This window comes from Xenopus laevis, chromosome 8S (genome assembly GCF_017654675.1).
Source record: "Xenopus laevis strain J_2021 chromosome 8S, Xenopus_laevis_v10.1, whole genome shotgun sequence".
In the NCBI taxonomy this organism is placed as follows: domain Eukaryota; kingdom Metazoa; phylum Chordata; class Amphibia; order Anura; family Pipidae; genus Xenopus; species Xenopus laevis.
In genome coordinates this window covers 10868924-10885782 of record NC_054386.1, presented here as the reverse complement: position 1 = coordinate 10885782, position 16859 = coordinate 10868924, and the positions used below count along the sequence as shown (strand labels likewise).

Sequence of the window (16859 nt, the reverse complement as noted above, 5' to 3'; positions counted from 1 at the left end):
AAATAAATGATGATGATAATGATGGTGAACAGAAGAGAGACTCAATCGAACGATATGTAATAAAATAATAATAATATTTCGACCACAAAGTGCATCAGCAACCAGGATCTGCATTCTAAAATAAAGATAATGATCTACATATTACTATTTATACAAGAAATTGGGCTTAAATATCCTCTTTAATATAAAGACTGCTTTTTCAGTTCTATGAAATCAATAGTTCAATAGCAGATTTATAGTTTATAGCCCCCTGGGCTTTTGCTAGAAAAACCAGACCCTTATTTGGATGTTGGGCCTTAGGCTAGAATTGACAGTGGTGAATCTGTAGTAAAGGAATGTTGAACTTTTCATAGACTGAGCACATGACTAAAAACCACTGGGCTGCACGGATTAATCCTAAAGAAAGGGCTGATGATATGACTCTTAGCCAGGAAGCTGATCAGGATATGAGTGATTCCTGGCAGAGGATTTGGAGCCCAACCCTAAACCTCAGCAATGTCTCGTGGCAAGGAAGGTGATCAGTAGGTGTAACATTTTAAAGGAATTGTTCGGTATAAAAATAAAAACTGGGTACATAAATAGGCTGTGCGAAATAAAAAATGTTTCTAATATACGTAGTTAATTAGGCAAAAATGTAATGTATTAAGGCTGGAATGACTGGATGTCATAACATAACAGCCAGAACACTACTTCCTGCTTTTCATCTCTCTTGGTTTACATCGATTGGTTACCAGGCAGTAACCAATCAGTGACTTGAGGGGGGGGGCACATGGGTCATATCTGTTGCTTTTGAATCTGTGCTGAATGCTGAGGATCAATTGAAAACTCACTGAACAGTTATGTCCCACGTGGCCCCCCTTCAAGTCGCTGACTAAAGGTGGCCATACACGGGCCGATAAAAGCTGCATACAGACTGTGTCGGCAGCTTATTGGCCCGTGTATGGGGCCCCCCGACGGGCTTCACCGATCGAGATCTGGCCGAAAGTCGGCCAGATCTCGATCGGATGGGACAGAAAATCCCGTCGGATCGCGGCCGCATCTATTCGTTGATGCGGTCCCGCGATCCGACCGCCCGTTTGGGCATCGATAGGATCCGATCGTTGGGCCCTAGGGCCCACGATCGGATCAGCCCGATATTGCCCACCTCAAGGTGGGCATATCGGAGGGAGATCCGCTCGTTTGGCAACATCACCAAACGAGCGGATCTCTCCATGTATGGCCACCTTAACTCAGAGTTATGGAGCTGAAAAGCATGAAGTAATGTTCGGTTATGTTACACATCCAGTCACTCCAGCCTTTATACATTACATTTTTGGCTAACTAACTATATAGAAACATTTTTTATTTTGCACAGCCTATCTATTTACCCAGTTTTTATTTTTACACTGAACAATTCCTTTAAGTGTCCAATACTTTCAGAAGACAGGTTTAGAGCTCAGCCCTTAAAGGGGAACTATGGCCTGGAAATGAAAAATTAATATAAGCTTCATCTCACTGAAATAAGATACTTTCTCAATACAATCAATTAAGAATTCTGTTCTGTTCAAGGAATAATCGAGTTACGCTTCAGAATCTCACCCTCCACAACTTGTCACTCTTCATGCTCTCTTCATGTTGAGGTCTGGGTCAGATTTTGATTGACAGGAAGGTCTAATACATCTTTTCGGGGGGGGGGGGGGCTCCCTTTCTTCGCAGAATAAACTCAAATAACCAACTCCAGCACAAACAAAAGGTAACAAAATAACAGACTCTGGCAAACACCCTGCACACAGAGAAACATGATTTCCATCAGAGCCGGTTATTTTTAAAGTATGAGCACCTAGGTTAAGGGTGCAACCCCCCAAAAGATGTTTTAGACCTGTCAATCAAAAACTGACTCCACCTACTGCATGAAGACAGAATGAAGAGAGACACGTTGCTCAGAGGGGGAGAGTGAATAGTAACTTGATTTTTTCATAAATGGAACAGAATTTCGAAATTGCTTCTATTTAGAAAGTTTCTTATTTCAGCGAGATGAAGCTCATTTTTAATGCGATAGATCCCCTTTAAACAACCTGATCGTGCATGGCGGGGAAGTTGATCAGCCCATGTAACTTTACCTGCCAGAACTTGGCAAAAAAAAACAGGTTTGCAGCCTAAAGGTGGCCAAAAAACGGAGACATCCGCTCGTTTGGTCGCAAAACGAGCGGATCTCTCCCTGATATGCCCACCTTGAGACGGGCAATATCAGACTGATCCAATCGTGGACCCAACGATCTGATCCTAACGAATAGTAATGGGCGGTCGGATCGCGGGACCGCATCAATGAACAGATGCGGCCGCGATCCGACGGATTTTTAGTCCCATCCGATCGAGATCTGGCCGAAAGTCGGCCAGATCTCGATTGGATGGGACTAAAAATCTTGATTGGGGAAGCCCGTCGGGGGGCCCGATACACAGGCCAATCAGCTGCCGACTCTGTCTGTCAGCAGCTTTTATCGGCCCGTGTATGGCCACCTTAACACAGATTTGGATTTGGAGCATGACCTCATTCACAACGATGAAAAGGAACGATAATAAAAAGAAACTACTTTAAAAACTGTATATCAAGTGGGTATTATAATGATAAAACATGAGCTGTACATATGCAGAAATTTGGCAGAAAAGCAGCATAGGTTGTAAGCAATTTTCCCATGTTCCCTTGGAATGAGGTGCAGCACCTGTAATTCTTGATAGAGCTTCTTCAATTCTAGAGCAGCTGGCCCAGTCAACTGCCCATTATAACCGTGGAACCCATTCAGCTTCCCTTTCCTCAGGTCCTCCAGCTGCTGGGTCAACTGTTCTACTTTCAGAACTGCCGCCTGCAGCTCTTGCTGCTTTTCTTGAAACATGTCGGTGATGTGTTCTATTTCAGCAGCTGTCAGGTAAAAGAGACACAAGCTGAATACGTCTTCCCCAGTTTATTGATGGCTTTGTATGGAATCCTGTATGATCACTGTGTAAACTCAACTATTGTACAGCGCTTTGAATATGTTAGTACTTTATATGTTATAATTATTAATGATAAAAATATATTCACTTATTGGGGCTGGCAATAATAATAATAAAAAAAAATCATTGTATTCACTGTACCATAGCAATACTTCCAAAACCTTGGGCCTGTTGGTACTAGGGATGCACCACATCCACTATTTTGGATTTGGCCAAACCCTTAATCCTTTGCGAAAGATTCCGCCAAATACCAAACTGAATCCTAATTTGCATATGCAAATTAGAGGTGGGAAGGGGAACACATTTTGTATTTCTTTGTTTTGTGACAAAAAAAAAAAATCACACGATTTCCCTCCCTGTCCCTAATTTGTATAAATAAGGATTCGGTTCGGCCGGGCAGAAGTTTACTACTTTGCTCCTGGTTGAGCCGATTCCTTATCTAATTATAAAAACATAAAGGAAAATATAGCTAAGAAAAAATAAATAAACTGACCCTCATCCTGCTGCATTTTCTTGCACTTGACACAAAATCAGAAGAGAATGCACCAAATCCTTCCGAAAGATTCGGCAGAATACCGAACAGAAATTAAATCCTAATTTGCATATGCCGCAGTGAGCCATTGCAAATTAGGGGTGGCATGGGGAAAACATTTTTTACTTCCTTGTTTTGTGACTAAAAGTCACACAATTTCCCTCCCACTCCTAATTTGCATATGCAAATTAAGATTCGGTTCTGCCGGGCAGAGGGATTCCGATCGGCCGGGCAGATGGATTCGGCTGAATTTGAATCCTGCTGATAAAGGCCGAATCCTGGTCGAATCCCGGTCCGAATCCTGGATTCGGTGCATCGCTAGTTGGTACAGATTCAGGTATTATATTCAAATACGGTGTAAATGTAGAGAAGTTTTCGTAATGCACGATAGTGATTGCAAAATAGAGATTATATGTAGGAAGTTTGTATACATTATAACCTCTCACTTACAATAAATAAGGAGCTAAAGAACAGGCATGTGCCCTCCCCCTCCAGCAAACCAGTTGAGACGGTAATTATCAATTAATGATTTCACACCGACTAATAGAACTTAACTTTTAATTTAAAAATGTAAAATTCATAATGCGCACCCAGTGACCAATACGAAAAGTACCAACAGACTCACTGCACGACAACCTTCCATGCAGTGCAGGACATTAGCCTTAAAAAACCACCATTCAAAAACCGCATCCGGTGGATTGTGAGATTTTTTACGTTTATGCTTACGCTGATTAGCCATTTCAAAAGGTCTATGAGTCAGACCACATACAAGTATGTGTCAAATATGTCCCCACCCTTCCTTTTCCCAAGTTCCTGTAGTATTAAATTCTACCTGTCTATGTTGGGATCGTGTAGGAGTTAGTCGCCTCACCATCCACCTATGCTGCCCAACGCGTTTCGCCGTGTCTACGGCTTCCTCAGGGGCATTGGTGCGCATTGTGAATTTTACCTTTTTAAATTAAAAGTTTTATCAGTCAGTGTGAAATCACTAATTGATAATTACCCTCTGAACTAATGCATGATAGGACAAGATCTGGATGCTAGGTTTATACAGGAGCTGCTTTAGGGTCAGTCCACATGAGAAGATTCGTAGAGATGTTGCCCCCGCGGGCGACAATCTCCCCAAACTGCCTTCTCCCTGCCCTCCGCCGGCTAAAATGAAAATCACCTGCGGCAATGCACACGCTGCGCTTCGTTTTCCGAAGTCGCCCGAAGTTTCCTCGTGAGGCAACTTCAGAAAACAAAGCACCGCATGTGCATTGCTGTAGGCAATTTTCATTTTAGCCGGCGGAGGGCAGGGGGAAGGCAGTTCGGGGAGATTGTCGCTCCGAAGAAGAGACGATTTGTCGCTGGGGCGACTAATCTCCCTGAATCTGCTCGTGTGGACTGACCCTAAGGTGTGAAGGCTTGTTGCCAAACCTACATAGATTTCCATTTATGACTTTGCTGTGGTCCACTTGGCCTCTCACTGTGCGGATCTTCTTCAGTTTGTTCTCTTGCAGCTCAACTCTCTCTCTGAGTTTTTCAAGTTTTTCGCCCTCCGACACTGACTGAAGCTGCCGTCGTTCCTGTTGCTTTAAATACCTCAGACGCTGCTCCTGCCAACAGAACAAGAAGTTGTGTTTTAAATGGGGGAAAAAAAAAAAGAATTACGGCGTGCATACATGGAAAAACACAATAGCAGTAGAAACACGTGTGCAGCTTCCTCTGTTGCTCTTTTCCTAAGATCAAAACTCACTTCCTGAAGCGGCAAAATGGCTCCCTGCTGTCTAATTTCCAACTTCCAAAAGTAAAGTATGAGAAGCAGACGAGCCATTAGAGATAATGGGCACATGTTTAATGTGATGAGCAGACAAAGTCCTATCACTACCAGACACAGCCCGTGCAACAACACAGCAATATGTTATTTAGAGCCAAAAGAAAACAAATTCATGGAAACTAATGATCAGTTCTGCTGCTCACACTCAACAGACAATTACACGTCCTCACTCTAAGAGGCACATTTATCAAGGGTCGAATTTCGAATTCATTTTTAAAACTCCCATGAACTCAAAATTCGACCAATCGAAAATGATAAAAATCAAATTTTTTAATCTCGGGTGAAAAGGATCGACTCAAAAACTCGAATCAAATTCAAACGGATTTTAAAAACTCTCCGAAAAAAATAGAATTTTAAGAAGGCTGCAAACAACTCCGAATTGATCCCTGAACGTCTCCCATTGACTTAAAATGCAATTCGGCAGGTTTTGGGTGGCGAATAGTCGAATTTGAGTTCTTAAAGGGCCAGAGTATGATAAATATCGACAATCGAATTAAAATATTTTGAAAAACTCCCTAATCGATTTTGACAGTTTTGACCATAAAAACCACAATTTTTACACATGCGACAATTTTTATAATACACGACTGCATTAAAGTCAATGGGCGTCCAAATAATTTTTTTCAGGTGAATTTTTGCCGCAGTTTCGTCAAAAACATTTGCAGGCAGCAAAATGAGAAAATTCACCGCAAATCCATGTCTGGCGAATAAATTCGCCCATCGCTAGTAGAGAGTGATATTCTGAGACAATTTGCAAACGGTTTTCATTTTTTATTTGTGTTTTTGAAGCACGAAGCATATAGAAATTGTGGGCATTTTTTCAGTCTGCTTTGTTGCCATTTGCTTTCCAATCACATGAGTGGTACAATTCATAGGCATTAAATGTGTCAATAATATTTGAACATTTAGTTGCAGATCAATAAATATGTGAGATTAGCGATCACCACAAAAAAACAAACAAACAAAAAAACTCACCCAATTTCTATTCATACCTATGGGATTTTTAGTAGGGATGCACCGAATCCAGGATTCGGCCTTTTTCAGCAGGATTCGGATTCGGCCGAATCCTTCTGTGTAGCTGAATCCTAATTTGCATATGCAAATTAGGGGCAGAGAGGGAAATCACGTGATGCACCAAATCCACTATTCTGGATTTGCCCGAACCCCCGAATCCTTCACGAATACAAATTTGCATATGCAAATTAGGGGTGGGAAGGGGAAAACATTTTTTACTTCCTTGTTTTGTGACAAAAAGTCACGCGATTTCCCTCTCTGCCCCTAATTTTCATATGCAAATTATGATTCGGATTAGGTTCTGCCGGACAGAAGGATTCGGCCAAATCCGAATCCTGCTGAAAAAGGCCGAATCCTGACCGAATCCTGGATTCGGTGCATCCCTACTAATTGGAATTGACTACTTACAGGCAGAACCATGGCAAAATATACATCTGGTTAGTATTTTAAACCTCTTTATTTCACAAAATAATAACATTCATAGAGGGGGAAAAAAGCAGATTTTGGGAAGATCAGGACAATATTTTGATGTAAAATCGTGGAAAACATTACTTAAAATCAGGGAAATGCACCCATTGAAATGCATTATAAATCGGTGGGACCACAAATAAAAAATGTAAAATGCGGGAAAACTTAAAATCAGGGGACTTAAAAACAAGGTTTCACTGTATATATATATATATATATATATAATTTGAAACATTTAACCAGTACTAATCGGTCACTTTAGGAAATAAGCAGGGTCTCGCTCTGGGCTTAAAGTATAAATCCATTCCTCATACTGTACCTTTGCCACCAGCATCTGTTGCTGATTCTCAATCTGCTGTTGTTGGCGGGTCGCCATGTCTTGGAGTTCAGAAAGCGTCAGCTCCACACGTGGATTGCCAACCTGCACAGACACAAAGAGCATGAAACTGAGCTTTCACACACACATTTCTACTAAATGGGGATATCACATTCACACTAACATTAGGCCACCGATCCGCTCTAACCATTCATAAACCCAGAGGAAAGTAACATTTTAAAATGTATTTCATTGGGCAGATCATGTTACAGGGAAACCCTTTTGAAATAAAAAATAACAAAGGTGACACCTTTACTAACCAACTAAGATAATCATAGCTTTAAGGATAGATATACAGTATATATATATATATATATACACAATGTCACAGACACGGTCACGTGATGTGGGGGAGACTGTTTGATCTACATGTATTTGTACCTTGAAAAAAGACCCAAATGGGACAGAAAAGTCGGTTATACATATCATGTAATTAATACATATATTTTTTTCACATTAAGACCCTTGGTGCTGGCTTATTTTTTAATATATATATATATATATATATATATATATATATATATATATATATATATATATATATATATATATATTCCTCATCAGGCTGGAGCACTGATACAATAAAGGCCGACTGCCTGGGTGCAGGTTAAAAATAGTGTGTACAAAAGAGTGTTGGAAAAACCGCACGCACAGGACTTGTATAGATGAAAAAAAAAAAAAAACAATTAATACGACGTTTCGGCTCTGATACTAGAGCCTTCCTCAGGTCCTGAGGAAGGCTCTAGTATCAGAGCCGAAACGTCATAATAAACTTTTCTTTTTTTCATCTATACGAGTCCTGTGTGTGCGGTTTCTCCAGCACTCTATATATATATATATATATATGCGCTTGGGTGTCCACAATCTGTCTTTGTCGCAGGCGAGGTGCACGATCAATTGGAATGATACAATCGATGCAGGGATCAGCACACTCTAGTAAAGGTGAATTAAAGTGTTTTTATTTGTAACATTTGTAACGTTTGGTCCCACCTGGGGACCTTTATCAACGTTGGACAATTCTGTGTTACAGATAAAAACACCTTAATTCACCTTTACTAGAGTTTGCTGATCCCTGCATCGAATAAATAAATATATATATATATATATACACACACACATACATATATACATACATATACACACACACACATACACACACACAGGTATGGGATCCATTATCCCGAAACCCGTTATCCAGAAAGCTCTGAATTACGGAAAGGCCACTTCCCATAAACTCCATTTTATTCAAATAATCAAAATTTTAAACAATTCTTTTTTCTCTGTAATAATAGTGCCTTGTACTTGATCCAAACTAAGATATAATTAATCCTTATTGGACGCAAAACCAGTCTATTGGGTTTATGATTTTCTAGTAGACCTAATGTATGAAAGATCCGTTATCAGGAAAACCCCAGGTCCCTAGCATTCTGGATAACAGGTCCCATATCTGTACAACATTCAGCTCAAAGGTCAAATGACCAACAAAAAGGAATATCAATTTGTGTCTAAGGTGTTAAAAGTCATTTACAAGGGGATCTGCAAGAGACAAGCAGATAATTCAAAAGCTCTCCCGCTTGCAGTTTCAGCTATTTGGTTGTTGGGTCCAGAAATCCTAGCAAACATTCATTGATTTAAATGAGACTGGAATATGAATAGGAGAGGGTCTGAATAGAAAAACGAGTAATAGAAAGTAGCAGTAACAATATATGTGTAGCCTTTCAGAGCATTTGTTGTTTAGATGGGGTCAGTGACCCCCCCATTTAAAAGCCGGAGAGAGTCAGAAGGAGAAGGCAATTCGTTTAAAAACTCTAAAAAATAAATAATGATGAAGTCCAATTGAAAAATTACTTACTGGTCATTCTATAACATAGTAAAAATTAACTTGAAGGTGAACCACCTCTTTAGTACAACACTAGTATAACACTGCGCTGACAGTCAGTATTGTTCAGCATATGACGGAGGGCCATGATTGGCCATGACGGAGGGCCATGATTGGCCATGACGATGCTAAAGAACGAATACACTGCTAGAAACGACTGTCTATCCGTCCGACTGGAAAGCAAGAGGATTAACAGGATGCAGTTTCTGAATCAGATTCACTTAGGATTATTAAAGTCAGCAGCAAATCCTTTCTGCAGAGAAGCCGGTATATAACAGACGCAACACAATGCTCCGTACTAGGGTAATAAAAAGCAATGCTCAATATACACATCTTATCATAAAACAGAGTATTGATATAAAGTCCACCTGCAGCTTCACTTGGAGACTTCTCCATTTCATCCACATTGCAAATGAGACGGCAAAATGAATGTAGGTAAAACGGCACCAGGATCAATCCAGAAATGCGATGTGAGGCAGGATCTAAAGGAGGCGATTAATCTCTCTCTCTCACATAATCCCACACATTCCAACAGTTTAATAGTCCGCGCGTTTAGGAACCTCCCCCTTTTACAATCCACAAAAACAACAACAGTAATAATAAATCGCAGCAGCAGCTATTCCTACTGCATGTATTTAGTAATATAAGACAACTACTAAATAATCCTCATATCACTATGGAAGCCAGGTATGAAGAAAGATATATCTGTGTATACATTCATTTTTCAAACGTTTTGGGACCTGTTATAAAGAAGGCTCGGGACCTGGGGTTTTCCGGATAACAGATATTTCCATAATAAATCTTCATACCTTAAGGGGCTGATTCACTATGGGTCGAATATCGAGGGTTAATTAACCCTCGATATTCGACTAGGAATTGAAATCCTTCAACTTCGAATATCGAAGTCGAAGGATTTAGCGCAAATTCTGCGATCGTACGATCGAAGGATTATTCCTTCGATTGAACGATTAAATCCTTCGAATCGAGCGATTCGAAGGATTTAAATCCAACGATCGAAGGAATATCCTTCGATCAAAAAAACTTAGCCAAGCCTATGGGGACCTTCCCCATAGGCTAACATTGACTTCGGTAGCTTTTATCTGCCGAACTAGGGGGTCGAAGTTTTTTTTAAAGAGACAGTACTTCGACTATCAAATGGTCGAATAGTTGAACGATTTTTACTTCGAATCCTTCGATTCGAAGTCGTAGTCGAAGTAGCCCAAAAAATACTTCGAAATTCGAAGTTTTTTTACTTCGAATCCTTCACTCGAATTTAGTGAATCGGCCCCTAAGTCTACTAGAAAATCATGTAAATATTAAATAAGCCCAATAGGCTGGTTTTGCTTCCTATAAGGATTAATTATATCGTAGTTTTGATCAAGTACAACGGACTGTTTTAATATTACAGAGTAAAGGGAAATTAGTTTGAAATATTTGGATTTTTTGGATAAAAATGGAGTCTATGGGAGATAGCGTTTCCGTAATTTGGAGCTTTCTGGATAACGGATACAATTATTTGATGAATTATCACTCTGGAGGAAAGTAGGGGCAACTTTCCAGCTAAACTCATTAACTCAAACTATACAAGCTTCAGTTATCATAGTACCGACTATGTCTTCCAATGGGTTAAAGGACAAGGGAAGTTAAGAAATTAGCTAGAAATGTTGTACATTATGTTTTGTGCTTCTGTACCAGCCCAAGGCAACCACAGCCCTTTAGCAGTAAAGATCTGTGTCTCCAAAGATGCCCCAGTAGCTCCCCATCTTCTTTTCTGCTGATTCACTGCACATGCTCTGTGCTGCTGTCACTTACTGAGCTTAGGGACCCACTCACAATATACAGTACACATAGAATAGAAATGTCACAATATAATGCTGATTAGTAATTAATACAGATAATTACTACATGGCAGCACAGAAACCAGTGCAATTAGCATCAGAATTTAATAATCAGCAAACCTGTAGCATCATCTTATATTACAGGGGAAGCTCATTTTCTGCTGGATAATTAGTGACGAGCCCTAAGCTTAGCTTCTCAACAGCCAATCAGAGCCCAGTGAGCATGTGAGTGTCACAGACACTTTCCAAGATGGTGACCCCCTGTGACAAGTTTGAAGTCCTGGATCATTGCTGCTATTGAGAAACTGAAACTTTAGGCTGGTGCAATAAGTTCAGTATATAAAAAATGGCATTTTTAGCCCTATTCATTTTTAGGGTTTAGTTCTCCTTTCAGATGAACTTGTTGTTACACATGTATAATACACATGCCACTGATATTAAAAGGGCCTCATATATCTCCGTTACTCATTACAGCCAAAACAAGCAAAAGCTTCAAGGTCAATCATGCTGAGTAGCAACATTTTTCCGGTGCTGATTAAGAATTCTACAAGGATATTAAATTCTCAGCTGCCACTCTCTCTCTCTCAGATAAAAGGATGAACAGTGGCAAGTGTTGATATATGAATACAATCATAAGGATCAGAAATTTGTAGCATAATGGATTTTAACTACACTATAGAAGAAACTTTTAATTAATTTTCTGTTCTCCAAGCTGATGGCTGAAGCAGAAGGGGACACCATGGGGCAGATTCCCTAAAGGGCGAAGTGACTAACGCTAGCGAAAATTCGCCAGTGTGACGTAATTTCGGTACTTCACCAATTCCCTAACGGACGCAGGCGTAACTTCGCTAGCAAAAGAGACAGACACTAGCGATCATTCGCACTCTATCGCCAGACGGATTTTCGCTCTGGCGAAAGGACGTAGTTCTGCAAATTCAGTAAGATGCGGATTTTACTGAACGTGACCTCTTGCGCCAGACTTGCCTTCGCCACCTCAGACCAGGCGAAGTGCATTGGAATGCATAGGACTGCCTCAATTTTTTTTTGAAAATTGTAAGTAACTTTATATTATAAATCATGGTAATGCTAGCATACTGTAAACATGTCATTACTCCTTTAAAGGAGTTGAATCATTACACAAAACCAGGGCATTATAAAGACATAAGGATAAATGGATAAACCACCCAGAAAAATGCATGGCGTGAGAAGTGTTGATAAGAAAGTTAAAGTACACTAGGACCCAGGCACCACGCATAAATATGAAAATAAAAATATTGCTAACTTTCTTTTGCTCAGCTCAACCAACCTCTACATTTCTTCCGCTTAAAAGTCTAGTACATTAAATATATAAGGCTCTTTTTCCATATTTAAATTATATACACTTTATTTTCCCAAAGCTTTCAGAGGTCACTTTTTTATTTAAAAAAAAAACAAACCTTCACTTTGCTAATGTCAAGGCATAATTATAAAGGGATATTATCCAATGTAAGTTTCTTCCTTAATTTTAAGGGGATCTAAGGTCAAAAAATAAAGTGCACTTAGATCCTAATGAGCCACTGTGCAATATACTACAGCCCATTCTTTGCCATTGGTTTAAAGGAACAACAACACCAAAAAATGAAAGTGTTTTAAAGGAAAGCCAATATAATGTACTGGTGCTCTGCACTGGTAAAACTGGTGTGTTTGCTTCAGAAACACTACTATAGTTTATATAAATGAGCTGCTGTGTAGCCATGGGGGCAGCCATTCAAGCACAGGATACACAGTAGATGACAGATAAGTACTACTATAGTTTATATAAACAAGCTGCTGTGTAGCCATGGGGGCAGCCATTCAAGCAGAGGATACACAGTAGATAACAAATACTACTATAGTTTATATAAACAAGCTGCTGTGTAGCCATGGGGGCAGCCATTCAAGCACAGAATACACAGCAGATAACAGATAAGTACTACTATAGTTTCTATAAACAAGCTGCTGTGTAACCATGGGGGCAGACATACTGGTGCTCTGCACTGGTAAAACTGGTGTGTTTGCTTCAGAAACACTACTATAGTTTATATAAACAAGCTGCTGTGTAACCACGGGGGCAGCCATTCAAGCAGAGGATACACAGTAGATAACAAATACTACTATAGTTTCTATAAACAAGCTGCTGTGTAGCCATGGGGGCAGACATTCAAGCACAGGATACACAGTAGATAACAGATAAGTACTACTATAGTTTCTATAAACAAGCTGCTGTGTAACCATGGGGCAGCCATTCAAGCACAGGATACACAGTAGATAACAGAGAGGTTTAGAAGAATCCCATTGTATTCTACAGAGCGTATCTGTTTTCTGCTGTGTATCCTGTGCCTTTTCTCCTTTTTCAGCTTTGAATGGCTGCCCCCATGGCTACACAGCAGTTTAATTATATAAACTATTATAGAGTTTCTGAATCCAACACACCATTTTAATCAGTGCAGCACAACAGTACGTTATATTTTTAGGACACTTATTTTCTGGTGTTACTGTTCCTTTAACAAAAGACAGCAGCTCTAATCCACTTGCTTTAGGGCCGATGGTACCGGTGACTTCTGTGCAGAACAACAGTCACTGGGAAATGGCACAATGATTGAAAGATGGCATATTCCGTTTGTTTTGTTTTTAACGAATCAAACACCCCTAGTGAACAAGGATTTGCTACAAAACAAATTACTATCATTACACTAAAACATTGCCAACAGCTCTGAAAGTAGACAATGTATAATTTGACAGAGAGAAAACTCTGGTATATCCATATAAAGCTAAATCTGCTTATCTGGCAGACAGGAGATTGCAGGTTACAGAACCTCCCAAATACAACTGTGCATGCCATGTACTCTGGAGAAACAACGTCAATGTTTTCGGGTGGTGGATAAAACACTCTCCGTACACTGTATCAGCTTTGTTTTTTGTAGCTTATAGTTCACATATATGGTACATATGAGTAGGTTACGGTTCTATGAAGTGTCCTGTGCATATACATGAATTACCAGTGGCGTAACTACCAGGGGAGCAGGGGGTGCAATTGGACCAGGGCCCGCAAATCGCACCCCACTGTAGCCGCAAAGAAAATCAACGTGAAGGGAGGTAGGGGGGGCCCGGCTGCATGGCCCGCACCAGGGCCCTCCCCCACCTAGTTACTTTACTGTTAATTAACGATATGCCAGGATCCCAAGGAGAGCAGATTGTGGCTATCCACTAAAACTTGCTAAATTTGCATTGAGAAAATCTGTATTCAAGGTTATGACAGTAAAATCAAATAACTGACAGAGGCTGGCTAAAGCCGATATAGATTGTGTCACAAAAAATTGGCCGAAAAGTCCAATTCTACAAGCACAATAAAAAACCACAAGAACTGTAACATGTAATCATTAGTGATTTACATTTAGGGGCAGATGTATTAAGGGTCGAATATCGAGGGTTAATTAACCCTCGATATTCGACTGGCGAATTAAAATCCTTCGACTTCGAATATCGAAGTCAAAGGATTTTGTGCAATTCGTTCGATCGAACGATTAAATCCTTCAAATCGAACGAACTTCCCCATAGGCTAACATTGACTTCGGTAGCTTTTAGGTGGTGAACTAGGGGGTCAAAGTTTTTTCTTAAAGAGACAGTACTTCGACTATTGAATGGTCGAATAGTCGAATGATTTTTTAGTTTGATTCGAAGTCGAAGGTCGAAGTCAAAGTAGCCAAAAAAACACTTTGAAATTATTATTTTTTCTTCTATTCCTTCACTCGAACTTAGTGAATGGGCCCCTTACAATTTCCTCAACACCCAGTTAAGACGCCAATAGAAGCTTGAATGCCTATTAGTTAAATAAAGATAATCATATCATGTCAGTATCATACGAAATGAACTAAAACGACTGACTTTGGGGACAGTCTAGGAAACCACATCCATATAATGTTGTAGAATGTCCCTAGGGGTAAGGGCACACGCTAAAATTCAGGGAGATTTAGTTGCCCGGCGACAAATCTCCTCTCCTCTTCTTTGGGCAACTAATCTCAACAAAAAGCCTTCCCGTCGTCTAGTATGTAAATCGCCAGCGGGATGGCACTTAGAGCACTTCGTTTTCTGAAATCGGCCAAAGTTTCCTTGTGAGGCAACTTCCGGCGACTTCGAAAAATGAATCACTGAGAGTGCCTTCCCGCTGGCGATTTACATACTAGCCGACGGGAAGGCTTTTTGTTGAGATTAGTCGCCCGAAGAAGAGGCGATTTTTCACCGGGCGTCAATCTCCCTGAATCTTAGCGTGTGCCCTTACCCTTGAAAAAGATCTGTCGGTGCAGGTACAATGGGCAGCATTCCCCTTAAAAGGATTTAAGTTTATTCAATTCAGAATATAAGATGCCTATCAACCAACTGGCTCAAAGTAAGGGGCAGATTTATCAAAGGTCGAAGTGAAAATTCGAATTGAAAAAATTAAAAATGTTAAGCTAATTTTTGTGTACTAGGGAATAGTTCAAATTCGATTTTAATTTGAAATTTATTTTATCATGTACTGTCTCTTAAAAAATTCGACTTCAACCATTCGCCATCTAAAACGTGCCAAATTGCTGTTTTAGCCTATGAGGGACCTCCTAGAACCCATTTGGAGTCAATTGGTGGACTTTTTTTGGGAAAAACTCTGAACCGAATTCAATTGAAAGCGCTATTACTTTGATTCGTACTATTTCAATTCAATAGAAAACGGACCTATTCGCCCAAAATAAACAAAATAGAAAAAACTTGGATTTTTTGATCTTTTTTAATTCGAATTTCGTGCAAAGTTATTACATTTTTCTAAAACAAGAAAGAAAAGCGAAACACATTTCCTGTAATTTTCTGAATTAAAAAAAAAAAGGGTTCAGAGACTTGATTATATACAAAATATGCACTTACGGCTCTCTTGGAGGATACTCTGGATATTCACTCAAAAATTTGGGCCCCTTGGGTCTCCTATAAGTTTGACACGGAAGCCCCAATAGACTAATGTTCTACTGTGATACTTTGTTATTGCACTATTTGGTCTTGTATTAAGAAATACTCTGCAATGTCTGTGATTTATTATCCTCTATGAGAAAAAAAACGTCCATATACTAACCACTATCCAAGCCATAGCTATAATTTCTGTACTTTTTGTTTTTTTCTTTTGATTTACTTTACTTTTGATTTTTTTGCTTTAATTGTTTTTTATTTTTTATTGATAAACAATAAAAAAAAAAGGGGGTTTAGATATGCCAGAGAGCAGTCCACTCCAAACAGAACGGCATTCAAACAAAGAAATACAGACAAGCTCAACACAAAGGAATCAGAAAAGCTATCACAACAAATTCTTAATGTGAGGTCACAAAAACAAACAATGACTAATATCAGGCTCTCAAGAGTAAATATATCTGTCTGTACATGTCTGTGCCACAAGGTAACACACACAATCAGCAGCTCTGAATATTATCCGTCTGGAAATTCCTCAACTGCCTGTTACGAAAAAAACAAACAAAAAAGAAAAGAAACATCTGCCTTTCATCCATACGGAGCTGAAAGTGGTTCTATAAAAATGTATTATCGCATGGTTTAATAAAGGGTCCAGTCTGGACTGCACTCGAACTCTGGAAAACGTCCTCTGTTTTTAAACTGCCACATTATTCTGATGCTGCTCTTATTACAAGGACTAATAGAAAATACAGAAATAAATATTCTATTCAGTGGATAAGTAAATATAGCACAGGTATTTTACCTTCTTTGCGGTCTTCCATTTAAGGGTGAAAGAGGTAACTTTTATCTTTCTACATTCACCGCTGGACAAGAACTCCTGAATGGCTTCCAGATGAGTCAGTTCCATTTTCCTCTAGGATGAACCACTCTTCCCTACTGAATGCACCGAATGAATAAATGCACCGAATGAATAAATGCACCGAATGAATGAATGCACCGAATGAAAAGATAAAGCT

General features: G+C 39.6%; 1 protein-coding gene across 9 annotated transcripts in view; it reads right to left on the bottom strand.

The window, feature by feature from the left end:
• The window catches only part of MGC83480 (protein), an 82427-nt gene that overhangs the window by 20930 nt on the left and 44638 nt on the right, over positions 1 to 16859 (bottom strand). For 8 of the 9 annotated variants that reach the window (XM_041574247.1, NM_001093688.1, XM_041574244.1 and 5 more), the window contains 3 exon segments: positions 7123 to 7224; positions 4926 to 5100; positions 2700 to 2896 (listed from right to left, as the gene is read on the bottom strand). In XM_041574247.1, the coding sequence (XP_041430181.1) occupies positions 2700 to 2896; positions 4926 to 5100; positions 7123 to 7224 (474 nt within the window). 9 annotated transcript variants of the gene reach the window in all.